The sequence below is a fragment of the Heloderma suspectum genome, chromosome 13 (genome assembly GCF_057233095.1).
Source record: "Heloderma suspectum isolate Gila_16-S chromosome 13, 16-S_ref, whole genome shotgun sequence".
NCBI lineage: Eukaryota > Metazoa > Chordata > Lepidosauria > Squamata > Helodermatidae > Heloderma > Heloderma suspectum.
This window is the reverse complement of record NC_139470.1, coordinates 32,885,038-32,912,085: the sequence shown is the minus strand read 5'-3', so window position 1 is coordinate 32,912,085 and position 27,048 is coordinate 32,885,038. Positions and strand designations below refer to the sequence as shown.

The 27,048-nt window shown below is 55.1% G+C and overlaps 1 protein-coding gene across 1 annotated transcript; it reads left to right on the top strand.

The window, feature by feature from the left end:
• The first annotated feature begins 850 nt into the window (after positions 1 to 850).
• Positions 851 to 26,870, top strand: LOC146336348 (uncharacterized). The gene is made up of 9 exons (XM_084819278.1): positions 851 to 2,210; positions 6,514 to 6,646; positions 7,737 to 7,839; positions 8,502 to 8,666; positions 9,548 to 9,694; positions 11,190 to 11,260; positions 11,633 to 11,718; positions 14,898 to 15,129; positions 25,798 to 26,870. The coding sequence occupies exons 1-9, from the start codon at positions 851 to 853 to the stop codon at positions 26,204 to 26,206; spliced, it is 2,706 nt and encodes a 901-aa protein (XP_084675404.1). The 3' UTR covers positions 26,207 to 26,870.
• Positions 26,871 to 27,048: the final 178 nt, after the last annotated feature.

Below are 27,048 nucleotides of genomic sequence, written 5' to 3'. Positions count from 1 at the left end.
ATCGGCCTGCAGCCACCCCCATCTTGTGTCCCAAGAATGCCTCTGAGCCCCACATGTGGCCCAGAGGCATTTATGGGAAAAGAAGACAGCAGCAGCTGGAGGCCCTCAGGCAGCTCAGAAGCCAGCCCAGCTGCCACTACGAAACGTTCTGTGTGTGTGTGTGTGTTTTTAAATAAATATTGGGATGGGGAGGGTGACTTGGTGGACCCCAAGGAAAGCATCTGGGGCCACATAGCTGCAGGCACCGCATTGCCTCCCCTGAATATAGCAACTCAGTGAGGGCCCCCAAAGCATCTTCAAGGCCCCCAGGTCCCAAACATGTGCCTGGGATACTATTCAAAGACAAAAAGCAAAAACAGTCGAGACTCTGGAATGGTCAAGGTGGGGGGAAAGAGCCTTGCTGGGGGGGCGGGGGGGAGAAGGCATCCCCTTGAGCAGGAGAACAGGCGGGGGGGGGGGAACATGTGCCCCCCCAGAAGTGGGAGATTCACTGGGGTGAATGGGGGGGGCTCTCGGGGCCCAGAGCCAAGGTGGGCTGTGCTGGTTTCCAGAATGCAGCACACACACACACACCCCCGCCGCCGCCGCTGCTGGGCCAGGGCAGGTTCTGGGGAGCAGCCTCAGCCGGCGACACAGCGCAGCCCGTGCTTTGGTGGTGTGGCAGGAAGGGGGGGCACTGACGTTCTCCTGACGTTCCGACTTTTTCACAGAAATGCACCAGAGGGAGGTCGCAAACAGCACAATCCTGTTAGGCCTAGTTTACTTGGAAGTCAGTCCCACTGATTTCAGTGAGGCTTACTCACAAGTAAGTATGCATAGGATTGCAGACAAAATCAGACATAACCCCCAAATGCCCCCAGCAAATCAGAGCCATTTCAGTCCCAACACTCCACCCCACGCCCTAAGGAACCCCCTGACCAAGGAGAGCGCCCCCCCGCTGTTCGGGAGCAGAAAGCAAGGCGGGGCGGGGCGGGGCGGGGCGGGGCGGGGGCCCTCGCAGGCGCTCCTGCGGCTTCCATGTGCCCTTCCTGCGGGTGTCGAGGGGCTGCGGGGTCTCCCCCGCGGGCTCGGCTCGGCACTGCTCGCCCGTCGGGGGGAGGGTGGCGGGGGAGGGCGAAGTCCTCGCAGCAGCAAGGCGAATCCCCCGAGAGGCCGCCGGTCTGCCCTCTCGCGGCGCGGGGCTGCTCTGCCCCGGGCCGGCCACCGGCGAGGGGCCTCCGCGGCCAGGGAAGCAGCCGGCGCGCGGCCCGCACCGCGGCCTGCTGCCGACTCCCCGAGGCGCCGCACGCCCGGTGGGCGGCCGCGCGCAGGCGCAGGCGCAGGCGCAGGCTCGGCCGGGAGCACTCGGCTTCCCCTCTGCGGGCCCGCGGCGCGGAGCCGGCCTCTCCCCTGGCCGGGCGGGGCGCCGCTGCCGCGCCGCGCCGCTCCCCTCCCGCGGACGAGGCTGCCAGCGCCCCGCAGCCGGGCCCGGGCCGGCGCCGCGCGGGGCAGCAGAGAGGAGCCCCGGGGAGCGGTGGCGCCGGGGCGGCTCGGGGCCCCGGGGCCTCCGCCGCGGAGCCCCCGCCCGGGCAGCCGGCCGGGCAGCGTCAGGAACTCCCGGCGGGCAGCGGCGCGCGACCGGCCCGGCTTCCCGGTGGCGGGCCCTCCGGGCCGGGCGGAGGTCGGCTCTGGGCGCGCGCGGCTCGGGGCGGAGGGGCGCGCGGAGGGCGCCGGGCGAGGGCCCACCTGGCCCAGCATCGGCTCCGCCGTGGCCGGCCGGTGCGCGCCCGACTCCGCGGGCAGGGCCGTGGAAGGCCGCCCGGGAAGGAGCACAGCGCGGGGCGGCCTCCGGCGGGCCCCGGGACGCCAGGCGGGCATCGGTGCCGCTCGCCTCCGGCCAGCCGCCACGAGCAGCTTGGCGCGAAGCGGGCCGCCCCCCCCACGCACGCACGCGGGCGCGGCCCTCCGGGCTCCCCGCCTCCCGCCGGGGCCGCCTCGGGCCGCCCTCGGGGCCCCGGCCTTCCCGGCCTGGCCGCCCCTCCCGACCGCGCGCCCCGCCTCTGGGCCGGCTCCGCCCCGCCGCCTCGCCTTCATAAGCGCCGCGGCCGCCCTCGGCTGCAGACCGCGCGGAGCGGGTCCCGGGAGGGCGCAGCTGCGGCCGGACTCCCGGCCCGCCAGCCGACGCGGGGCGCGACCTCCCCGGCGCCCGGGCACCATGCACGCCGCGGCGGGTAGGTGGTGGCGCTGCGCGCTGCGCGGGGCTCGGCCGCTGGGGCGGGGCGCGTCCCGGCAGGCCCCCGCGGAGCGGGCTCGGCTCTGCCCGGCCCGGCCTGCGAGGGCGGGGAGCTTTGCCCGGGCGGCTGCCGAGGCGGCGCCCGTCGGCTGGGAGGCTCGCCGGCTTGCCGCGGGCGGGCGGCGAGCGGGGCCGGGGCCGCTGCGTTGCCCCGTCCCGTCCTGGCCGGGGGCCCGGCGGACAGCGCAAGAAGCTCCCGCCGGCCTCGGCCCTTCGGGCCGGGCCCGCTCCCCTCCCGGGTCCGGCGCTCCGGAGGCGAGGCGAGGCGCCTCTTGCCGCCGCCCCGCCGCGCGCCCTGGGGGCCGAGCACGGGCCGGCGCAGCAGCCCCGGGGCGCGAGGCCGGCGAGCGCCCCAGAGCGAGCGGGCCGCCGAGCCCCGCGCTAGTTCTGCGGGCGGCGGAGGCAGCGGGAGCGCGTCGTCCCGCGAAGAGCGGCCCGGCCTCGCCGGCTCGCCCGCGCGCCTGGCCAGACCGCGGGGCCGCCAGGGCCGCGCTCCGGCGGGACGGGGCGGGGCGGGGCGGGGCGGGGCGGGCGCGGCCGCTGGGCTGGAGCCCCGCCGCCCCCGCGCCACAGTTCTTGCTTCGCTTTTATCAACAGCTAGTTCGTGCAACGGGGCGTCTCTCCCCAAGCGCATCTCTCAGTTCTTTCATTTTACATAATGCCAAACTAGAATTTTATCCACAAAATTATGTAACGTTGACAAAACTATCATAATACTCTCCAATCAAATATTGACTCATACGCTATTCTTGAACAATTAATTCCTGAAAAAATTCGATTTTCCAATGCAATGTTTTGGTTACTTTTTAAATTATTATTTTAGTGCTGTGGTCCATGGGGTCACGAAGAGTCGGACACAACTGAACGACTGAACAATCTAAGCAGATGTATTATTTTTATCATATAAAGTGTATTCCGTAGATTTTTGAACCAGCCTTCTATCATTGGTCTTGGCTGATTCTTCACCTTCTGGGGGGCAATGTTAATCTCCTGGTACGTAATATGCACTGAACTGGCTATATAACCCAAGGAGAACTGCAGCGGTGTTACAGGAATGTCTGTATTTGGCTTACTTTTCAGAAGGGGGAGATACCAATTATACAGAACCTGAAATTGGCACCCCATCAGTTTATTTAACTTCATTAAGGGATAGGACTCTGCATCTGGGCTGGGATACATTTCTCACAAACTTCATTTTTTTTCACTCTTCGGCTGAATTCACATCTGGTGGAACTTAGACAGAAGGGGTGTTGCATTTTTTAACGTTCAGCCATAAGTTTTGCAAAAACAGTTGTGTGTGTCCTGCTTGCCTTGTTGCCTCTTATTGCTTGTTTCCAGAACGGCGGAGGGCAGCGCCGTGATCCCAGCTGGCCACGATGTGGGCCAGAGTGCAGACTCAGGGTCACCTCGCACAGGTTAAGCTGTGCTTTTAACTTTCGCAAGCTCCTGAGCCTGCACTCTTGCTGTGCAATGTTAAAATGCATCAGTGGACCATGCGGATTCTTGTTTAGAAAGCAAGCAAGCACGGACGGACAGACAGACGGACGGAGACCACATGAAGCTGAAGTCAGCCCACCCATGAGATGCCCCTGTAGCTCGGGGAAGAGCCCCTTCTCTGGATGCAGAAGGTCTCAGGCTCAGTCCCAGGCTGGGAAGGCCCCTGGAGAGCTGCTCCCAGTTAGTTCAGACAAGGTGGGGTGAGAGTGGCCAAGGGTCTGTCCTGGAGGTGGCTTCCCTCTGTTCCTCAGGCAGCCTCCAAGACCAGCCTTCCTGCTAAGCGCGATGCAGCCAGCTGCAGGTCCAGATGTGAGTGACTGGCTCCGCTGCTGCTCCTTTTGCTCTCAGAAGGGGCCCCCAAACGCCTCTTGCCAATGTGCGTCTGAGCTTCAAACCGTTCCTGCTTCTGTGTCTAAGACGCAGAGCCTCTGCATGTGGAAGAGTGCCTGGCTGGAATGGGATGGAGCGTGGCAGGAAGACTGCCCCGTCAGGCTTCAGAGTTGAGTTGCCCTAGCAAATTTGGCTGGGATGGGGCTCTCACAGAGTCTCTGAAGGGAGCCTTGGCAGTAAACGCCAGAGACCTCTGCCCTAAAAATGGGAAAGCTGTGAGCTCTAGGGTTGCGTGCGATTTCCCCAGAAGAAGTTGGTCTGGTAAGTAAGAAAGGCATCCATTAGAAATTGTTGTTGTTCAGTCGTGTCCAACTCTTTGTGACCCCGTGGACCATAGCATGCCAGGTCTTCCTGTCCTCCGCTCTCTCCCGGAGCGTGCTCAAGTTCATATTCATGGCATCTGTGATGCTATCTAGCCATCTCATCCTCTGCCGTCCCCTTCTCCTTTTGCCTTCAGTCTTTCCCAGCATCAGGGTCTTTTCCAGGGAGTTTTCTCTTCGCATTAGGTGGCCAAAATATTGGAGCTTCAGCTTCAGTATCTGTCCTTCCAATGAGCACTCAGGGTTGATTTCCTTTAGGATGGACTGATTTGACCTCCTTGCAGTCCAGGGGACTTGTAACAGTCTTCTCCAGCACCACAGTTCAAAAGCATCAATTCTTCGGCGCTCAGCCTTCCTTATGGTCCAGCTCTCACAGCCATACATTGCTACTGGGAAAACCATAGCTTTGATTAGACGGTCCTTTGTCGGCGAGGTGATGTCTCTGCTTCTTACTATGCTGTCTAGGTTTGCCATAGCTTTCCTCCCAAGGAGCAAGCGTCTTTTAATTTCATGGCTACAATCACCATCTGCGGTGATCTTGGAGCCCAAGAAAGTAAAATCTGTCACTGCTTCCATTTCTTCCCCTTCTATATGCCCATGGGGTTTTCTTGGCAAGGATACTGGAGTGGGTTGCCATTTCCTTCTCCAGTGGACCACATTTTGTCAGAACTCTCTGCCATGACCTGTCCCTCTTGGGTGGCCCTGCATGGCATAGCTTATGGCTTCCCTGAGTTTCGCAAGCCCCTTCGCCACAACAAGGCAGTGAAGGGGACCATTAGAAATTAGAAGGACCATTAGAAATGGGCAGCTCCAAAAAGTGCTTCCTGTCAGCCCGAATAAAGTCCTGTGAGACTCTGAAACTTGCTTGCCTGGTGCCGCAATTGCTCCCACCTTTGAAAGAGCTCATGTGCCAAACCATCATGGCAAGAGAGCCGGCTGGCCTGGCATCAGTGCCCAGCACCATCGGGGCGGGGGGAGGGAATGCTGAGGGCCTCCACTACTCACAACCGCCACGGAAATAAGAAGGGTTTTTCTAACGGCCTGGCGCACCAAAGGGGGCCCTGTTATCCAGATCCTCCTCTGTTTTTTTTAAAGGTGGCAAGAGAAGGGCCCATTGTCGGTCCCAGAGGCACCTTGGGGAGAGAAAGGTGGTGGCGGGGGCTGAAGCTGCCTCACCCAGCACTTCTCTTGATTGTCTCCTGCACCAAGTGCCCCACCCCCATTGTTTGTGCCTTGCAATAAAGACATTCAAGCAATCTAACATCCAGCAATCTGGGTGTCACTTCTGGAAGAGTTCATTAATCCTGGATTAAAGCAGACGGGGGCGAAGGCACAGAAGTCCATTGCCTTTCCTGTCACAATGGGCATTTCCTGCAAGGAGCTGCGTTATTTGGAAACGGGCTTTGCTACTTGTTGCTGAGAGGTTCACCAAGACAAACTTGGGACTCCTCTCCCTCCCTCTTTCTCTCCCTCCCTCTGCTAGAAGCTCAGCAGGCAAAGAGGAACAAGGCCCCTTGTTAACATTATGGCCACAGATGACCTTCTTTGTTCAGCTGATGGCTACAGGATCACTGTCCTGGATATCTACAGTCACTTCCCCTTTCTTGTCCTTGTATCTCTCTTAATTTCAGTTTTTTCCCATCTCCTTCCGTTTAAAAAAAGGGGACTGGAGCATTTTCTGAAAGAGAAATATTGAGTGCCCACACTGAACGCACACCTGTGCTCCTTGGGATCCCAGTCGTGGGTGATCTAAGTGATATTGCAGAACTCAAAAAATAAGAGTGTGTTTTCTAAACTAGCCCTACTGCAGGAACCTTAAAAGTTAAAATGGCAGTTGATATATAGAATCAACCCTTGCGGGCTTAACCTGAAGGAAGCCGATGCTCTGCTGGAGGCAGAGGAGTGGGAGGGAGAGAGGGAAGGAGAATGGGCCATGGGACTCCCTGTGTTGTACCTGCAAGACCACTGTGGCAGCTGTTCTCAAGACCACTGTGGCAGCTGTTCTCAACATCTGGTTCTGTCCTTCCTTCTAAGATGCAAGTGCTCTGCTTGACCCTTTGGAGGCCTCCCTTCATCACAGCTCTGTCGTTGTCACCCTCGAGGACAGGGACCTCTGGGCCAAGTTCCACCAAGTGGGCACAGAGATGATTATCACCAAATCCGGCCGGTGAGCTCAGCACTGCTTGTCCTGTTCCGAATCAACCCTGTCCCTGAAAGGGGAGAGACCCTCCTGCAGCAGCCAGGCAGCCCACGTCCTGGCCACGAAGTGCTGCCATTGGAGGGGACTCTTCTCCTTGCCTCATACAAATCCTTGGACTTAAACCACGTTATTCTTGCCGGGGAGCAACCGGGAATTCCTTCACCCCTGCCTTTGCTGGCTCCTTTCCACACCAAACGATGAGGTCAGACTTTCAGACTCCACTTCAGTTCATTCCTTAAACATGATTTTGCAGTGATAGATAGATAGCGGTATTGGCAGACCCATAGCCAGGGCCTCGTCCACATATTCCTCCCACCCGGCAATGTATGTGGAACATGATGCCACGCAAAGAAAGGCCTGGCCAAGAAGATCCCCAGGCAGCGCCAGCAGCTGCCTGCTGGATTGTCAAAGACACCCTTTCCCAGGATGACTGCGTGAAAAGGGAGCCCCCCCCCCCACAGCTGTAATGTCTCTCCTGAAGGGGAGGCAAAAGGCGCTGCCTTTCTCCGCTCCTTGAGTGTTTCCAGTCAACAACTGACAAGGGGAACCAGTCCTCCCAGTGTCTGAACTGGGGCTCCCTCAGGCCCAAGGGTGGGGGTGGGGAAGGGCCTTCAGATATTGGTGGACTGCAACTCCCATCGGCCCCAGCCAGCACAGCCAGTGGTGAGAATGATGGGAATTGCAGTCTCCGTGACACCAGAGGGCCTCGCACTCCCCATCCCTGCCTGAGGGAGACCATGGAGGAGCCGCCACCCACGGGGCCCGGCAGGGCAGCATGCCGTGGCTCCGAGCCGGGCAGCCAGAAGATTCCCCCTCCCCCGCTGCCCTCCGTCTGGGCCTCTTTAGTTTCGCATCACTTTTTCAGTGATGATGCCTAGAAACTTGTGTTAAAAGAAAAATGAAGGCCATCTGCTTTGAAGGTGAAGGCTGTCTGTGCAAGCATCAGCCGAGGCTGGGTACGGAGAGCCAAAGTCTGGTGCATTTGCCAAGGGGGCCATTTAAAAGCTCAGTCCTAGAGACACCTGCGTGAACAGGGCAATTTCCCCCTCTTCTGCAGGCGAATGTTTCCGCAATGCAAGATCAAAGTCACAGGCTTGATCCCTTATGCCAAATATCTCATCCTGGTAGACTTTGTGCCAACGGACAACTTCAGGTACAAGGTAAATGCGTTTCCCCATGGGGGAATGAGGTCCCTGCGGCTTCAGCACGCTGGAGGCCTGGGCCGCTGGGAGGAGCTGTGGGACACATCAGTCATGTGTTCTGACTCTGAGGCAGCTGGGACCAGTCAGGGTGGCGACTGCCTTGTGAACGTGTAGATAACTCGTGGAGCACTATTTTCCAGGCTTCAGCACATGCTTTTTAGTCCGAGTGGGAGATGCTAATCTCTGGGTGCCCAGAGAGTTTGCCTCTCATACGCCAACGGCTCTCCCATCCTGCTGTGTGAGCTTCCGATCAGCTGCATCTCTGCCTCAGGGGTGAGGGCATGATCCAGCTGCATCTGACGCAGGGAGGCCAGCCAGCCAGGCCAGAGACGTGGGTCACCTGGAAAGGCCGAGGAGCGCTTCCTCTGTGGGGGGGGCACTCTCACCTCGCCAGACCCTCCCATTGTGGCATTTCCAAACTGGGCTGCACGAGATGCGGCCGTTGAGCATCCCTTGCGGCTCAGTTCGGAATCCAGTGCTGCAGAGGGTGCAGGCTGGTCAGGGTGAGCCCAGCTAGAGGCCCTGGCAGCTCTGCACTGCGCGGAGCGCTCGGCCTGGCTTGCGAAGACACGCGGCAGGTGGGCTTTGCTGCCACTTTCCTCCCTCTCTGCCATCACCAGTGGAACAAGGAGCAATGGGAAGTTGCAGGCAAAGCAGAGCCACCGCCCCCCTGCCGGACGTACGCCCACCCGGACTCCCCTGCACTGGGCAGTCACTGGATGAAGGAACCTGTCTCCTTTCAAAAGCTCAAGCTGACCAATAACACCCTGGACCAGCAAGGCCACGTACGTGCACTGGGGTGGGAGGGTGCTTTCGTGCCGGGAGACGGGGGGGCTGGGAGGGGCCGGGCTGGGCTGGGGGCATTTTGGTGCCACGGGTGGACGTGGGGCACAGCCCACGGGGGAGTTCTGCACACGCCTTCGTGCAGCGGAGGGGCCTGCCCAACGGCCTGCCCAACGGCCTGCCCATCTCCCTCTCTGCAGCCACTCTGAATGGTACCCCAAATCAAGCTTCTGAGCCGTCACCAAGCAGGATCCCTGTGAGCGGGAGAGCATCCCTAAGTGTCGGGACAAGGCCTGTTCTCTGGGGAAGGAGCTCAGCAAAGCCTCCAGGCCCTCCTGCTCCCTCTTGCTCAGGGGAGAAGGCTTCCCAGGGGAAAACTCTTTCCCACCCATCCGTTCCTCTGGCTTCTTGGTTCAAGCTGCGCTTTGGACCGCCTTTGCTTTAACCTGCCCTGATTCCCGTTCCTGTTCCCTTCACGTGGCACCTGTTGCCTTCAGCCCCACCCGAGAGCCTTCCAGGCAGGGCATCTTGTCCAGCTGCCCCTTTCAGCCCTCAAGGCCACATTTCTTGAGCACGGCTATTCCGCCCTCGCCCCTTCTGCATCCAGAATGCAGTCCTGGAACATCTGACATAAGAATGGCTGAAGGTGGCTCTGGGATATCCCTTTTAAAGACAAAATTTGGGATCTGGGCATTAAGTTTGGGGCCTTGAGCATCCAAGGCCTGGAAGCTCGGTTGTCTGCTCCCCAGCAGCACAGGAAGGGGCTCTGTCTGCATCCCACCAGACCCACAGAGTGCGGCTGTTGGGCAGGCCTGCGAGGGGATTCTGGGGCGAGGTCTTCAAAGTGAATCTCTCTCTCTCTCTCTCTTCCCCCCACCCCCAGGTCATCCTTCACTCCATGCATCGCTATAAACCTCGTTTCCATGTCATGCAGGCAGAGGACTTGTTCAGCACCTGCTGGAGGGTCTTCCAGACTTGCAGCTTCCCAGAGACTGTCTTCACCTCAGTCACTGCATACCAAAATGAGAAGGTGGGATGTTTGTGTGAGCGCCTGCGTGTATAAGCGCAGGACACAGAACGATGGGCTCCAGGTTCCGGCTCAACAGCAGGAGAAATGTCCTGCCTGTCAGAGCAGTACGACAATGGAACCAATTACCTGGGGAGGTGGTGGGCTCTCCCACGCTGGAGGCATTCGAGACGAGGCTGGACAGCCATCTGTCGGGGATGCTTTGACTTGGATTCCTGTGCTGAGCAGGGGGCTGGACTGGAGGGTCTGACAGACCCCTTCCAACCCTATGATTCCATGATTCTATGGCTCTTAAGCGCAGCCCAGCGCGGTCCTCTAGAGTCATGCCCTCTGCAAATACTCGGAGGTCGTTGACAGACAGGGTGGTGGCAGCAGCTCCCACCGCCTCTGCTGCCAGGCTGCCCCTTGGCCTGGCTCCCCACCACAGCAGCAGCGACATGTCCTCCAGCCTAGCACTGCCATGGTGGCCGTTCTGCTTGTGGGCCAGCATTTCAAACAGCCAGTGCTGGGGCCGTGACGAGTCCTGCCTGGTCCTGGTGTCCAACTCACGCTGTGCGCCAGGCATCTGTCTGGCCAAACATGTGGCGCCCAGGCCAGCCCTCCGCTGCCTGCCTTTGACCCACAGCAGCCCCAGAAAAGGCCCTGGCCCAGGGGCCAGCCCAGGCTGGGGACACAGCGCCCTGTTGCTTACCTGCTCTGTGGGGGGCCGCTCTCTGTGGTCAAACCCCCAGCTAATAGTCACTTCCATGCTGGCTGGGGGATGCTAGTGTGACACGTGTGGAGGGTGCCAGGTCTGGGAGGGCTGGTCTGAGGGCAAAACCTGGCCCTGCCCAGGAAGGGCGGGCCCAGAGCAGCAAAGCGGCACAGGGCAGAACGACCCGTGGCATGAGACACGGAGCGGGCCAATGGCCCTGGCTTCTGTTTCAACCTTCAAGGGAGCGTGGGCCAGGACCGCTGCATGTGGGTCTGGGGCCTTAAACTTTCCCATTTCCCCCCCAAAGGGAAAAAGCCCTTCCGTTGGCACCAGTAGAGCCCCCCCTGTTGCTTTTAGCCACTGCGCGGGGACAGGTGAATTTAGGGGGGGGGACTGGCTGGGTGGGCAGGTTTCAACCTCCCCAGACTGAGCATACCAGTCCCACTCCTGATTGGGGCCCTGCACACTTACTTGAAGATGTGAAACAGTTGGGGTCATCTGCGCACCATGCATTTACCGTAGCGTTCAGTTTAGCCCAAAGACAGGCCGCTTCCCTAGCATTCAGTGCAGGAGAAAGAACTGGAACGTGCCCAGAGCACTGAAGCGAGTGGGCGCGAGTGAACACCGGGCAGCTCAGGGCTTTGCCGTGTGCCGGGACACCGGGACCATCCTGCGCCGATTGGCACAGGCGGTGGGGCGCACTGCCCTGAGCCAAGGCGCCAGGCCGGTCCTGGGCAGGGAACTGGGCCTGGAGAAGCGGGGGCAGGCGGGTGCTGACGCGAGGCCGCGTCTCCCTCTCCACAGGTCACGAGACTCAAGATCGACAGCAACCCATTCGCGAAGGGCTTCCGAGGGCGCGGGAGGAGTGCGCGCAGGTCAGCCCGGGCGCCGCCCCGGCCACACAGCAGCTCCCAGCCTGCCGGCTGCAGCGCGCTTGCTTGGAGCTGCCCGGCAGAGGGGCCTCCTCAGCCTGCTTCCTCCGCGGGCCAGCGGCCCTCTGCCGGCAGAGCGGCCGGCTGGCCAGCCGATCCGGGGAGCGGCCCTTGGTGGCCTTGCCCTGGGCAGCCAGCGCGTGCTGCGCCCGGTGCCCGGCCTCTCTGGGACGGCTGTGCCGGCCGGGGGCAGCGGTGCAGCCTGCCGGCCACGTTGCCGGAGCGCGCGCCGCCCCTCGTCGGGCAGGGGTCGGGGTGCCCCAGAGCCCCGAAGCGCGGCCCCCAAACGTCCCCCCTCTGAAGCGCTTTTCTCAGGGAGCGGGGAGAGCGGCGGAACAGCCCAGCCGAAGGTCAGAAGAGGACGGGGGCGGGAGAGCCCAGCTCTGGCATGCGGGAGCCAGGTAAGAGGGGCGCGGCGTGCAACCAGCCGGGGAGGCATTCCCGGGCCGGGCGCCGTGATCACAGAGGCAGCCTAGAAATAACTCTGGAGGGTCGATTCTCAGGTAGGTCATTTCCCTCAGCACTGGGGGCCCCCTTGGTGCCCCTCCCCACACAGGTGGGCTGGCGAACCCGGCTTGTACACCAGCTCCCGTGGTGCTATAATTTGGGCCCCCCTTGCATTTCTCTGGCGTGAGAGTTCGGTGCGCACAAGATTTAGATGGCCTGGGAGGCTTTCTTTCCTGCAGATGGGGCCATAGCTCAGTGCACGCGGAAGATCCCGGGTCCGATCCCCGGCCACATCTCCGGGCAGTGTTGGGAAAGTCGCTTCACTGCGTGAAGCCCCGCAGAGCCGCTGCTGCCAGTCAGTACAGACAATGCTGAGCCTGGTGGACCGAGCGGGGCCTGGTCTGGCATGGCGGAGGGCAGCGGAGGTGCTCCAGTATGATTCCACAGTGTGCTGGTCAAGCAGTTACGATGTTGCATCTGGCCCAACGTCTGACTCTGGCACAAGGCACTGTGAGGTGCATTACCCCTGTGCCAACTAGGAGTGTGCACCCCAGATTAAGCATGGCACCACCCCAGACCGGACACCCACACTTCTAGGGCAGTGAGATGACACATGACAGCACCGCCCAGCCCGGTGCCCTCAAAATGGCCTGGCCAGTAGCCATTCCGGCTGAGGCTGTTGGAGTTGTAGTCAAAACCATCTGGAGAGCACCAGGGTGGGAACGGCTGGTGTAGAGTCCCACCTGGCCCAAAGGTTCTTGTGCCTAAAGTGAGCACTGGGCCAGACATGATTTTATGCCATCTTGTGGGGGCACTGTCCTGGGGGTGGGGGTGTCTGCTTTGGGGTGGTCCAAAGCTTATTGTGGGGTGCACACCCATAGTTCCTTATTTGGCAATTGTTGTTGTGTCATGTGACCTCGCCCATTGTCAGTCGTGTCAGCCACGACAGCCCACCCTGGCGAACATGCTATGCAGCATGGGTTGTTTGTGGAACAGCCCACGTTGGGCCCAACAGACAAGGGGGCTTGCTGTGGCTTGTTCTCTCCGCCCTTTCTTCCCCCTTGGTTCTCCAGCCAGCTCTGGCAAATATCCCGGGGGACGTTGTGGCAGAACATCTGCCCGTCCCCTTCCCCACTCCAACCATGACCCCATTTTTGTTTGCCATCTTTTTCTTTTTCGAGGCCCGACATTTGCACAAATAGGGCCAGAATATATGTTTTTTTCATCACCCCAGGAATTTGTACAAATGTCTTCGTTTTTAAAGAATTATTTGTCCATTTTTCTCAGCTGCACAAGTGTGCGCTTGCTTTGCCTATTGCCTTGTATGTTTCAGCTGTCAAATGGAATGAACTGCAGTAATGAACTTTCACTGCACAAATGTTAGCCCCCGAAAAAAATCTTTTAAAAAGTGGCAGCCCCTCCAAAGTGGCATGTCACTGTGGCTGTCACTGTGGCTGTCACTGGTGGCAGGGCTGTCACTGTGGCAGGGGTGAGATCGCTTGGGAAGAGTGCACGGTTTTTTCCGCTCTTGCTGAGCAGCTCGCTGTCCGATTCTGCTGGGTTTGGACAACACACCAACCCACCGTGGCTTAAATAATCCCACAAACAAGCCATGGGTTGTCAGGGTGGCTTGTTGAGGAAAAATAAGCCATCCCATGGGAAGCGGTCTGGGTTCAGACAACACGGCAACCTGTGATGCAGGTAATTAGGGTAATCCTGGTTGTGCAATTTGGGTGGGGCAGGGGAAACAACCGACGCTGCGTTGTTCCCCCCAGGGATTGTCTGAACTCAGCCACTGTCTTGCATCCCGAAAAAGCACTGGGCCAGACATAACATGGAGGCCGTCACTCACCTGTGATGTGGCCATGTCTTGCACGCAGACCAAGTGCTGGCCTGGGTGCCACTCCGTGCCAGGAGATCCTGATGGTGACTTGTGTTAATAATAGTAAAGGGAATTTACAAGATGAGCTTTACAAATATTAGTTATGTTTTTCTTTTTCGTGATTGTTGTGCTATTAATAAAGAAATTCAAATGCCTTATTAAATGTTTGAAAAGCTTTTTTAAAAGAAGACCCATTTACCCTGTAGAAGCAGAGGTACGATAACATCAAGCGACTGTTGGTTTTCACCAATTTCCAATTGGGGAGGGCCCCCCCAGTTTGCAGTGAGCCGGACATGGCAACTTTTAGGCCTGGTCCACACTTCACAAAGCCCCATGGCTAACCAGCCTAGGTTGTTTCCCGTCGCAGAAGCTGGCTGGGGCGGGCGAGCTGCCAAGCCCCCTCACTCCTGCCGCATCTCCAGCCACCCACAGTCCATGGGCGACATGCGAACTCGGTCCGCAGGGGCCATTTCTTTGCCTCGCCAGATTATTCTCTCCAACAACAACTTGGTTTGCAATTATTCTAGAGCTCCCCTTCATTTTGACTGGCTTGGGGCTGCCCCTTTGCTGCAGACCTGGCCCTGGGGCTGGGCCGGAGGGCAGGGTGCATGCCTGATGGCACTGGTCACGTCATTTACCCTTCCACCTCTGCTGTGCATTAGCCCCACGTGGATATGCGCAGGGAAGAGGTTCAGAGGCCTCTGCAGACATCATGCTCTAATGAGGCAACCTCGTGGCCTTAAGCAGGGCCTGCACAGGTAGGGATGCTTGCGTGCGCACCCCTCCCCTCCCAGCTTCAAGCCCACACCTGTTTGCTTGGACATCTATTGTGACTGAGCAATCTGAGTGTTACTACTTGGTTTTGTCTGATTTTAATAATCAGAGATTCTGCGCTGCTTCTGGTTCTAGGCACAGGCAGGCCAAAGGGTGCTGGGCCTGCAGATTCTGCTCCCTCGAAAAGCTGAGTTACAGAGCCTGTCTAAAAATTATGCCTGTGTGCACGAATTCTCTCATTTTGCAGAACGCACTCTGGTTGTCTGGCTCCAGCATGCTCCTGGCTGAGGAGGCGCCACGCCTGCCCCTGCGGGCTGTGCTCTGCAGCCGGCGCCGAGGCCCGCGAGTGCCAGAAAGTGCCCCGTTGCTGCCCCTCCCGTGGAACCAGGGAAGCAAGGCGGCGCACCCGGGCAGGCAGGCTGGACAACTGCTTCCATGTGGCTTCATTCTCTCTCTCTTTGCCATGCTGTGTGTCAGATCTTCCAAGGGATGAGAACCTGGAGGTGATGAAGGAGAGCTGCGCCATCCCTGGCAGCAGCGGCAGCAGCTGCCTCGTCTGGCCCTCGGATCAAAGCCGCCCCCCTCCAATCCCGGCTGGGCGTCTAGCCCAGGTGGAACAGAGCGCGCCCGCTGCCCGGGAGCAGCACGTGCCAACGCTGCCAGCTGCCACCGCCCCCAGCTCCGCCGCCGCCCCCCCACAAGCCTGCAGGCAAGAGCAAGCGCCCCGTCTCTGTCCAGCCGAGAGGGAAGGGAGTGGGGGGGGAGTCGCCCCGTTGCCCCAGGTACTCGGGTTTGGCCCCCCCTGCTTTGTAAATAGGAGCTTGTGTTAAAAAGTGAAACTCCCAACCCTGTTGGGAAAAGCAGTTCACACAGAGATGAAGTGTGATTTGATGGTGGTTTGGGGGAGATCACGAGAATCCATGTTTTGCACTATGGCAGGACCAGAAAGCACGAGACCTGTGATGTTTGTGGTTCAGACCATTGAGACAGATGTGATCTGTGATGTGAGGGTGGTGTGGGGAGGAGGGCCCTGGATACGCATTATGCACATTCAAGAGGACTGGACCTGGCTTCCACACACACGCGTGTGCGCACTTTCTGCCTGCCCCACCTCCGCTTTCCCTCTCTGGCACCCCCTCTCCACGGCTGGTCGCTCCTGCCCCACCCACCCCTCTGCTGCCAACCGCCCCCTCTCCCGCTTGCTTTCGTCCCCCCGTGTTCTTAACGCACGCCCTGCCTGCGTCAGGCAATGCATTCCGGGGATGCTGAAGTGGCTGCCACCTCACAAGGACACAAGCCACGTGGCCCCCATCCAGAAGTGCCACCACTGGTGGCAGGCTGCGAGAGCCGCCCAGGCACTGTGGCTAGCACACCTGGTGCCCTGGCCACGCTCATGCTGTTGGAAGGTGAAACAGTGGCAGCTCTTACTCCTTTGGTGACCCAGCACCATCACAGAATTGTGTCACAGAGTCGTAGGACAGCAGGGCTGGGAGGGGCCTGCCAGGCCATCGCGTCCAGCCCCCTGACCAGTGCAGGAGTCCGGGTCAGAGCGTCCCCGACAGACGGCTGCCCAGCCTCGCCTCCAATGCCTCCAGCGCGGGAGAGCCCCCGCCTCCCTCAGTGGTGGGCGCCATTGTCGTGTTGCTCTAACAGGCAGGGAGCCACAGTGCTCGGCTCTCTTCCCTTTGGTCTCTCTTGTGGATGCGGACAGGTTGCTCAGCATTGCAGAGGCCACCAAGCACAGTTTTGGCCCATGCCCTGCATGCTTTGCGGAGACCAGACAAAGACACGCTCTGTGGCTTTGGGATTGCACAGTCACTTACTCATTTATGTATTCTGAATCTCAGCAATGAGACAACCTATCACAATATGAAAGGCAGCGCCCGATGAAGCCGCAATAAAAGCTGCCACGTGGCCTCTTCTTGTAGACAGGAGGGGCGCCAAGGGAGCGCGTGCTTCGCTGGAGCAGGGCGATGTTCTGACCCGTCTTATGGAGGAGATCTGGCCCCTCCTTAAGAAGCCACAACGGTGCAGAGAGGACTCGGTTCCTTTTAGAGCTGGGTCCAGTCTCCCCTGTCTCGGAAGAGCATGGCCCACTTCAACCTGGGTGGGAACAGACAGCTCTTACTTCCCTGGCAGAGGATCGTGGTGGTCTTGAGCTTGACAGGTGTCTGTGGATTGGGCCCGGTGTCAGTTGGGGGGCTGTGGGCAGGTGGGCCTCCCCACTGCTTCCCCAGCAGTCAGCAGGGCGGGGGACGGAGCAGCAGCAGGGGCAGGTGGTAGCGCCTGGTGCGCTTCCGGAGCAGTGGGTGAAGCAGCTGCAGCCATCGCCATCTTCGCTCCCTCGGAACACTTCTGGGCCTGACCCGGGCCACTCGGGCAGTGCTGTCGGCAGCAGCCCCGCCTGCGGCTTTTCTCCGGGTGCCACGAGGGGGAACCAGGGGGTTGCTGGGAAGCGAAGCCTGGCAGCCGCAGTGGGAAGCCCTGGCGCCAACTTTGCCAGCTGGGCGCTGGCTTCGGGGGCCCTTGCGCCCTCTGTGGTCTCTGTCTGTGCGGAGCAAGTGGGGGGGAGTGGGGGGTGGCTTCCCCACGACTCCAGTTCTGCTTGCCCAGTCGCATGCCGAGGGTGGTTACCGGGGAAGCTGCCTGGGCGCCCCAGAGACAGGGCTGTGTTCTTGCAGGGAGCAGTGGCGGCACCTTCCTTCCGTGGCATCCACATGATGCTGCTGGGACAGGCCATCTGCCGCGTGGCAGCCCTCAATGGGCCCGCGACACCCAGCTCTGTGTCCACTTATGCCTCGTCTGGCTGCTGCGCTCTGTACCTGCCATTCGTGCCAGCCAGGGTCAGGCAGATGCGGGTTAACAGATGCAAGCGGAAGCCCAAACAAGCAGTGGCGATAGTGGCAGGGTCTCCTCAGGTCTTGAGAGAGAGAGATGTCCTGCAGCGGAGGAGATCGCAATGCCCCCGTGGGAACAGGCGTGCAGCTCCACTCGCTTATAGGCTGCGTCCTGCCATAGACAGAGAGGACCTCGCAGCGCTAAAGGCGCAATCCCATCCATGCTTAGATGGAAAAGAGTCGCACAGCCCCCACCATTCCCCAGCCAGCCTGGCTGACTGGGGAAATGCTGGGGCCTGTAGGACTTTTTTCTGTCTAAACATGGATAGGCACCAGGATTCCTTTAGCCCCCACTTTATTTCTAAGCCCAAACATACACAAAGGATGTATGGCTGCAGCTTCAGGCTACGGCTTTTAATCCATTTCTTCACAGGGTCATACAGATGCAAATTCTCAGTGACTCTCAGTCTACAAAGGAATGCCATCAGGGGGTTCAAAAGGAAGTTTGAAGAGGGAGACAGTCTGACTAGCCTAACTTCAGGCAGGGAGGTCCCTCTCTCTCTGAGGCCTCTAAGCGCAGCTTCTCACGCAAGGCCAATCGGGTAGACCGTCTGAGTTCACCCCGGCCTTCTCTCTCTCGGCTCTGCGCCTGCGCCTGGCGTCCAATAGGTCAGACTTCCCAGACGCCGATGCCGCCTCCTGTTTGCTGCCTCTCATGGGAGATGTGCGTGAAGACGGACCCTCATCCTCAGCCAGCTGGGTGTTTGTAACCTGGGAAGCTGGCCTACTTGTGTCTGGACTAGCCTGGGAAAACACCTTCCCCTTGTCTGGCAGTTCTAGGGATGTACGAAAGTCACTTACCTTTTAGCGAAATTGATTCGAGGTGGGGGGGGAGGCGCTCCATCCCTCCCCCCAAAATTCTGGCCAGCCGGCTCCGCCAGCAGCTGGACATCTGGCCGCTGGCTAGCAGGGACGCAAATGGCGGCGGCCATAGCCACCGCCGTTTACATCCCTGCAGTCAGCTGTGATAGGCTACGTAAATGTTTACGTAGCCTATCACGGCTGATTTAAAAGGAAAAAAACACGCGCGTACGCAAATGGCGGCGCCCATGGGCGCCGCCATTTGCGTTCCTTACTTTGGCATGTCTTAGTCTACATAAACATTTACATAGACTAAGACAGCGAAAATAAGGGGAACGCAAATTGCGTAGACGCTACGCTATTTGCGTTCCCCTTATTTTTGCCGTAGTCTACGTAAATGTTTACGTAGACTAAGACGTGCCAAAATGAGGAACGCAAATGACATTTGCCATTTGCGTACGCGTGTGTTTTTTTTCCTTTTAACTCAGCCGTGATAGGCTACGTAAACATTTACGTAGCCTATCTTTTTTTGTTTTTTGTTTTTTTAACTGGAAATGGCAGCGGTGGCAGCCAGTCGGAAGACTGGCCGCTGCCGCACTGCCGCTGGAGCCGCCGCCGCCGCCGCCAGGAGTATCCGCCCAAGGTAAGTCCCGTCCCAGGGGGGTGGGGGGGCAGACTGTTCCGCCACCGATTTCAGGGGGCCGAATGCGCTGGCATTCAGCCTCCCCGAGATTCGTGGCGAAATTCTCTGACATCCCTAGGCAGTTCTCCTTTAGAATCTGAACTGCTACCCACCCCCTGCGCTCAGAAACACCCCTGACAATAGGGTTGCACCCTCAGTAACTTCCAAGCTTGACTGCTGCAATGGCCTTTACATGAAGGACATGAATACGTGAAGATGATAAGGAAGCTTGAGCTAGTGCAAAAGGTTGCTGAGCTTACGGATGAGAACACAGCGGGCCAGTTTTGCTCCAGCTGCACTGTAAGCGTAGAGGCGCTGCAGCCCCAACTCTGAAGGAATTCATTTTCATGACAGTCTCTCTCCTTGCCAGCGTTCACCCTCTTTACAGGCACTACTTGGAGTCCCAGCTTTATGCAGGTAAGAACTGAAACTGTAAGGGAGCAACCCTGTGGCCCCTGGATGGGGTCACAGAGTCCAGGGTCGGAGCCGGCGCCCGCCCCCTTGCAGCTCCACGCCGGCTGCCTGTCCGGGGTCACCTTTGCGACCCTGGAGAGGAGGGGCAGGGGCGTGGCAGTGGGTGGGGAGCAGTGGGGAGGCTGGCTTATGCCCTACCCCAGGCTCCCCATTCTCCTTCCCTCCTGCGCTGCAGAACACAAGCTCCATGGGTGAAAAAGCCTGGCCAGCTGAAATGCAGGGCGGGTGGCACACAGAGGCGAAAGCGGCCTCCGCGGCTCCTCCCCCTCTGCACGGGACGGCCGCAAGCGTCTGCGTTCAGAGGCTGACGGCCCTCCCCACAGGATGGCGTCCTCCATTGCCAAAAAGCATGTATTCTACACATAAATAAGGGCTGTTGTGGCAAGAAGCAAGGCCTGTTTTATCCCTTGCCCCATGGCTGTGGAACCCCTTGGAAGCCCCTGAGCGCCCCCTTTCTACTGCCCTGCAAGAAAGGGTGCAAAACACACATTTTGCCTGCAGTTCAGCTGCCTTGTTTATTCAGCGCTTTTTAAAGTAGGTTATAAACTAACCAAGGCACTTTGCATTTTTGTACGGTTTCTCCATGCGGAAAGGTGACTAACAAGTTATTTTAACTAATGAATAAATAAGGACATAAGAGCTGTGCTGGATCAGACCAAAGGTCCATGTAGTCCAGCATTCTCTTCACACAGTGGCCAGCCACAGGAAACCCACAAGCTGGACAGGAGCGCAACAGCACCATCCTGCTCATGTTCCTCAGGAATTGGTATACAAGGGCATACTCTGTATGCAATACTGCCTCTGATACTGGAGGGAGTATAGTCATCAGGACTGGTGGCCACTGATAGCCTTCTCCTCCATGAATTTGTCCAATCCCCCTTTAAAGCCATCCACATTGGTGGCCATCACTACTCCTTCTGGGAGTGAATTCCATGGTTTAACTATGCACTGTATGAAGGAGTCCTTCCTTATCCTGAATCTCCCACCAATCAGCTTCATGGGAACACCCCAGGTTCTAGTAGTATGAGACAGGGAGAAAAAAAGTCTCCCTATCTACATTCTCCACCCCATGCATGATTTATTCTTACTCCCTGTTCTATAACCAGGGCCTGATCCATAAGAGGACCTTTCCTCTTATTCCAGAACTGCCGAGTTTACTCAGAAGTCTTTGGTGAGGGACTTTGTCAAAAGCCTTTCGGAAGACAAAGTAAACAGTGTCTACCAGATCACCCCTGTCCACATGTTTAGTAATACTCTCAAAGAGCGGTAAAAGATTAGTGAGACAGGATTTCCCTTTGTGGAAACGATGTTGATTCTTTTTCAGCAGGGCTTATCCTTCTATATAGTTACTGAGTTTATCTTTAATGATGCTTTCAACTAATTTACTTGGAACAAACATTATGCTAACTGGCCTGTAAGGGACCCCTGGATCCCTTTTTAACAATTCATATTACGTTGGCCATTCTCCAGTCCAGTACAGAGTCTGATCTTAGTGAGATGTTGCATATTTTTGTTGGACGATCAGCAATTTCACATTTGAGTTCTTTAAGAACTCTAGAATGGATACCATTTTGGCCTAGTTTTTTATTAGGTTGAGAACTTCATCTCTTGTCACTATTGCCTCAATTCCTTAGACTCCTTCCTGAATACATCAGTTGGATCTGTCCTACATCTTCTGCAGTGAAAACAGAGGAAAAGACTTCATTTGGCTTCCCTGCAATTTCCTTATCCTCCTTTAGTACACCGTTATCCAACAGTCCAACTGCCTTCCTTGCCAGTTTGCTGCTTCTTACATATTTAAAGAATTCCTTATTGTTGGCCTTGATGTTGTTTGCAATATGCTCCACAAAATGCTTTTTTTGCATCACTTATTGTCTGCTTGCTTCTCCTTTGTGCAAGTTTGTGCTCCCTTTTGTTCACTTCACTTGGGCAAGACTTCCATTTTCTGAAGGAAACTCTGTTTTCTCTAATGGCTTCCTTGACACTACTCGTTAACCATTCTGGTGGACCTCTTGGACTTGGTGCTACCTTTCCTAACCTGTGGCAGACATTCTAGCTGAGCTTCTATAGTTGTGGCTTTGAGTAACCTCTAAGCATTTTGAAGAGATTTAACCCTCTTGACTCTTCCTTTCAGTCTCCTCATTTTAGAGAAGTTTATCTTTCTCTGTAGAGAAGTCAAATGTGACTGTGTCGGGCTTCCTTGGTGGTTTTCCACTTAAATATAAATTGAATTTGATGGCACTGTGGTCACTGTTTCCAACTGGTTTGACAATACTTACATCATATACTAGTCTTGGTGGCACCATTTAGGATTAAATCCAGGGCCGCCTTCCCTCTGGCTGGTTCCATGATCAGCTGTTCTAGAGCACAGTCATTTTGGGCATTGAGAAATTTAACCCCTTTTCTGTAACTGGAACACACATTTATCCAGTCAATGTGGGGGGTAATTGAAGTCACCCATTATTACAATATTCCCTCACTTGGAGGCCTTCCTGATTTCTCTTTCCATCTCAAGATCATGCTGAGCGTTCAGAACTGGGGAACGATGGCATGTTCCTCGTACTAAATTAGTTTTGCAGCCCAGTGTTGTCACCCTCGGTGCGTCTGCGCAGGAGTCTGCCCCGTTTAGGCTTTCTAGTCTGCTTGACCCTATGCCCTTTGATGTACACAGCAACACCTCCTCCAGTATGCCCTTCCCTGTACTTCCTGCAGAGTTGACATCCAGAGGTGACCATACCCCACTGGTTCTTCATTCCACCAGGTTTCCGTTATAGCCAGGGACTTCTTTAAAACCAGGCATTCCAACTCTCCCATTTTGGTTCGAAGGCTTCTCGCATTTGCATAGAAGCAGCTATATACTTTACCCTTCCCCAGATGTTTCTGGTGTGTGCATCTTTTGCTGTGGCACTTAGGCTTCTCGTTGGCTATCATATTCCACCATATACTCATGGCCTATTTCCTCCCCTTCTACATTTGGCCAATCAAAAAAAAAAATCATTTTCATTCCCTGGGGATGATTTAAACAGAACCAGATGCTTCCTAGCACTTGTTGGCTTTCCCCCAGGATTCAGTCTAAAAGCTGCTTTGCCACCATTTTAATGTTAAGCGCCAGCAGTCTGGTTCCATTCAGGTTAAAGTGGATCTTGTCCTTGTACAGGCCCAGCTTGTCCTAAAATGTTCCCCAGTGCCTAACAAATCTGAACCCCTCCTCATCCACATATTGAGACTCCCCAGCTTTGCCTATCTAGCTGGCCCTGTGTGTGGAACAGGTAGCATTTCAGAGAAAGCCACCTTGGCGGTACCTAGCAACCTAAATTTGGCTTCCATCACGACTGCATTTCCCCACATCATTGTACCAATATGGACTATGACCACTGACTCCACCCCAGCACTATCTACAAAGCTATCTAGACGGCACATGATACCCGTAACCTTCACACCAGGCAGGCAATGTACCATGTGAGTTGTACACCCATCACAAATGCACCTGTCTATGCGTCTTAATCTTCCACTCCCACAGGCCCACCACTCCTAGGAGACATATCCTCAGCGGAAGAGGATATTTGTTTGTCTTCTGAGGAATTTGCCTCTTCTAAGGGATAATGTAAGCCGCCTTGGGTGCCTTGCAAGAGGAAAAAAGGCAGAATATAAATGCAATAATAAATTAAAAAAAATTTTCCTCAGGATGACACTGTCATTCCCTGAGACCCCCATCTTGAGAAAGAGGAGAACAATTCTCCATGACACGAGAGGAACTGTCACCCAGGGACTGGGTCCCTGAAGATCTTGTTCACCAACATCTCTGCCTCTCTCACCTTCTCCAGGTTGGCATCCTTGGCTTCAAGGGAATGAACTTATTCTCTGAGAGCCAGGAGCTCTTTACACTGAGCACACACCTACGACACATCCAGCAGGCAGATAGTCATAGATGTGGCACTCTGTGCAATACACTGGATAGCCCACACACCCCTGCTGGCTTTCTACCTTCATAACTGGTTTTTGTTATTATTGGTTTGTTTGCCTGTAAAACCAAGTTATTTACTAGGAGAAGGTGGGGAATTTATAGTTATTTATTTGCAGTTATTTACTAGGAAAAGGCAGGGAAAAGTCGACTACCCTGGCCCTCTTGCTAAACTCGCATGGGTGTTTAACTCGCTTGTGTGCTAAAATATTTTCTACCTTGATGTTTTGTCAGTGGGGCTCCTTGTGCTCAGTGATGAATTAGAGATGGCTGGATGCTATGTGGTTGCAGGAATAGAAGGGAGGTAGACGCTTCAATGGGCCAAGCAGGTTGAATAACAAAGCTTCAGGATCCAGGACGGGGGTGGGGGGACAATACTTGGCACTTACACAAAGACTGCTAGCCTCCATCCCATCAGCCACAAACTGGCCCTATAACAGCCTTCCCCAAGCTGGTGCCTTCCAGATGTGTTGTGTGTTTTTTTAAATCCATTTTTATTTTATTTTTATAAATGAAATAAACACTACCAACAATATAATCAGAATCTTCAGTTTCCAACATTACAGTATTCTAAGAAAAAGAAAAAAGGGAGGATAGCAAAAGAAGGAAGAGAAAAAAAAGGGGGGGGGGAAGAATATTAAACTTCAATAAGAACAAACCAAATATCCAAACAGTCTTATAGCACATGAATAGAAGCAATCAATTTCCATTGGCCATAAATTACCATTCAGTTAACACATATTAATAAACATTAAAGGTTTAGCCAACAAGGAATAGCAATAATAATCATCCCATAATGACATTAATAATAATAATAATAATAATATTAATAAAAAGGGGAAAGTTTAAGGATAAAAACAGGAACAAATCATTTATATATTTTAAGTAATATCATATCTAAAATATATTTATATGCGTACACACATACACACATAAATATGCACTTTATTACAATATAACATTTTTTTTAAAGGAGAAAGAAAAAAAATGCAAACATTTATTCTGGCATACTGCCTTATCAGCTAAAGCCCAAACAACACTTCAAAAGAACAGTAAAAATGGCTAAGTTCCCACTCTGGAGGCTGAGAAGAGTTGGTTCCCTTATTTTAGTTTTAATACCAATTAAAAATGATTCTGCAGCCTCAGGATCCAAAAATCTTTTCTTCAAAAAGAATACAAAATGTAGCCAGGTACTTAATATGATATTGCAGGTTAATTTCCTTTGCCAAACTTCTTGCCTTGGTGAATTGCCTTCTTCTGTTAGCGATTTCTTTAGTATAATCAGAAAAGAGCATGATCTTGTCATTTGCTGGTCCCCACTGAAGCTCACCTCATTCTCTTGCCAAACGCATAAGATAATTTTTTGTGGAGACTCGTGAAAATTGAATAACAGTCCCAAAAGTCCCTTTAGTGCCACGTATTGAACCAGGAACACAATATGCATGCTCAATATCAAGTAAAAAATCAGATCGTAAAGCAAATAGCTCGTGCAAAAGTTTATCCATAAATTCAGCCAGACCTATATCAATAGCCATGTCTTTTATACCAAGGATACGTAGATTCACTCTATGTGTGAAGGCCTCCAGTTGAGAAATTCGAGCAGACAAAGTGTTGTGAGACACTTCCATGGCCGTTTCATGAGCAATAACCCAATCTTCAAGAGCAGTAACCTTCGCTTCCATCTTTTGAAAAGAGATATTAATTAAATCCACGGCCCCCTGAAGGGCAGTAAATGAGGCCTGAATTGTTTCAAGTTTCTTTGACTGCTCCGGTAGCTGAGAAGACATAGTTTTTATCAAAGCAAGCAACTCCTCTTCATCTCCGGCATTTCTAGAAACCTTTGCTGGGGGAGCAATTGGGGGGGGGGTAGATGGCGTTCTCAAGCCTTTCCTTTTTTTCCTTTGGTACTGCCATCCTCCACTTTCAAAAGCACAAGCAAGTATAATTGCAGAAACAAAAACAAACAAACAGGCAGATTTAATTACAGGTCCTCAAATATTGCTGGTAGTTTAAATTCAAGAATTTAATTAGGAGACATAAGGCTGTTTGTCCTTATGTCTCCTAATTGCTTAGGAGTTTCAAACAGCATTCAGTAGATGACACTCCGGCATCTAATCTTAGATTTCAGCCCCCGTTTCTTCGCAGAAGCAGTTGTTCTTCCAAGATTCCATCCGGATGGTACTGTAAGCGTCCCCTTTTAATTCCAGGGAAAGATTAAAAGGTCTCTCAACCTTTTCCCAGCTGTTAGAGATAAGCAACCTGCGGAACTCTGCAAGTCACTGCCAGACGCCATGGCTCCAACCGGATGTCCCTTCCAGATGTTTGGGTCAACTCCCACCAGCCCCAGCCAGCATTGCCAATGATCAGGAATGCAGGGAGTTGTTGTCCAAAACATCTGGAGGGCGGCAACTTGGCAGAAGGGTGCTTCCGGCCCCAATAAGTCAGCCCCCCTTCCTTGAGAACAAAAGTAAACATTCATTATTAACCAAAAGGCTACTTCTCAGAACAAGGCAACCCAGTCTTATTTATCACCTTCCCTCTGTGTCCTCCCACCAACCTCAGGTTCCACGAGGCAAGTGATGCATCCATGCAAGCCCCTCTTCGGGATGCCATTTCCTTAAATGAATTTTGGACCAGATCGCACCAGCTGGACTTTTCCATGGTTCCTGAACAAGACTCCAAACTACTAGAAGATTTCCCCACAAACCTGCCATCCGTTTCCAATCCTCTTCCACCACTGCAGGACTACTCTGGGATGGGTGGCAATGCTGCAGACCCTGCTGGCAAACCAAGACCCCGCAGGCAGAGGCACAGCCCCTACGCGCATGACCAAGCCTTCAGCCAGTGGGTGGTCCCTCCACACCCCCAGTATAGGGCCATGAGCTACTCTTTCCCCGACATCACTGCACAGGGGGTCACCGGGAGCAGCATGACGGGCTGGAGCCCTTTGTTCCCTTACGCCTGCTGGTGAAAGGTGGGTGAGGGGGCCATGTCCTGCACTGGGGAGGAATGCCGAAAACAGACCTGTGAGCATCTTCTGGAGTTCTGCCCTACAGGAAGTGTAAGGGGGTTTCAGATCATGACAGCTCTCTGCACTGGCCTCAGTCCCAAAACAGCCACCCTAACTGTTGGAAAGGGATTCTTCAGAATTTGTGCCAAGGCTCTGGCTTGGACTTTGCACAGGAGTCACACCCCCCCCCCGCAAGCCTTTAATAAAATGGCATAATGCTCTACTCCCGTCTTTGGTATTTAAAGCTCACTGCCCGCACACACAACAGGAAGGGGAAGAAAGATCCACGTGTGTACATGTCGGGGAATGTACATCCAACTTTTAGTTCTACTAAAATGGAGGGTCTCCTCTCCTTACATTGGACAAGCAGATCTTCGAGTGTCCTCCATACAGCTGGGCGTGGCTATTGGCCATTCAAGGGCTTCTGCTTTGTCCTTTGTGCCTCAGTGATTTTGAGCTAATTAATGAAGGATGGAGGTTAGATCCAGACAGCCACTCCAAGACTGCCCAGTAAAGTATACTTTCAAGGAGAAACATGACTAAGAGCAGTCTTTGCTGTTCTGTCTGTCTCTTGCTCTCACTGACCTCCCACACCTTTTGTTTTGGGCATAAATCCCCAACTAGAGACAGGAAGGCTTATGGCAAATTATGCCATTTGTTAAAAAAATCCAGCCTGGTTTGTCACACACTGAAGAGACGTTTCACATGCTGCTTCAGAAATAACCAGCAGGGGACTAGCTCTTACTTTCAGACACAAGCTCTCATTTCTGAAAGCAAGACTTTCTAAGCTTGGCAAAAAGTAA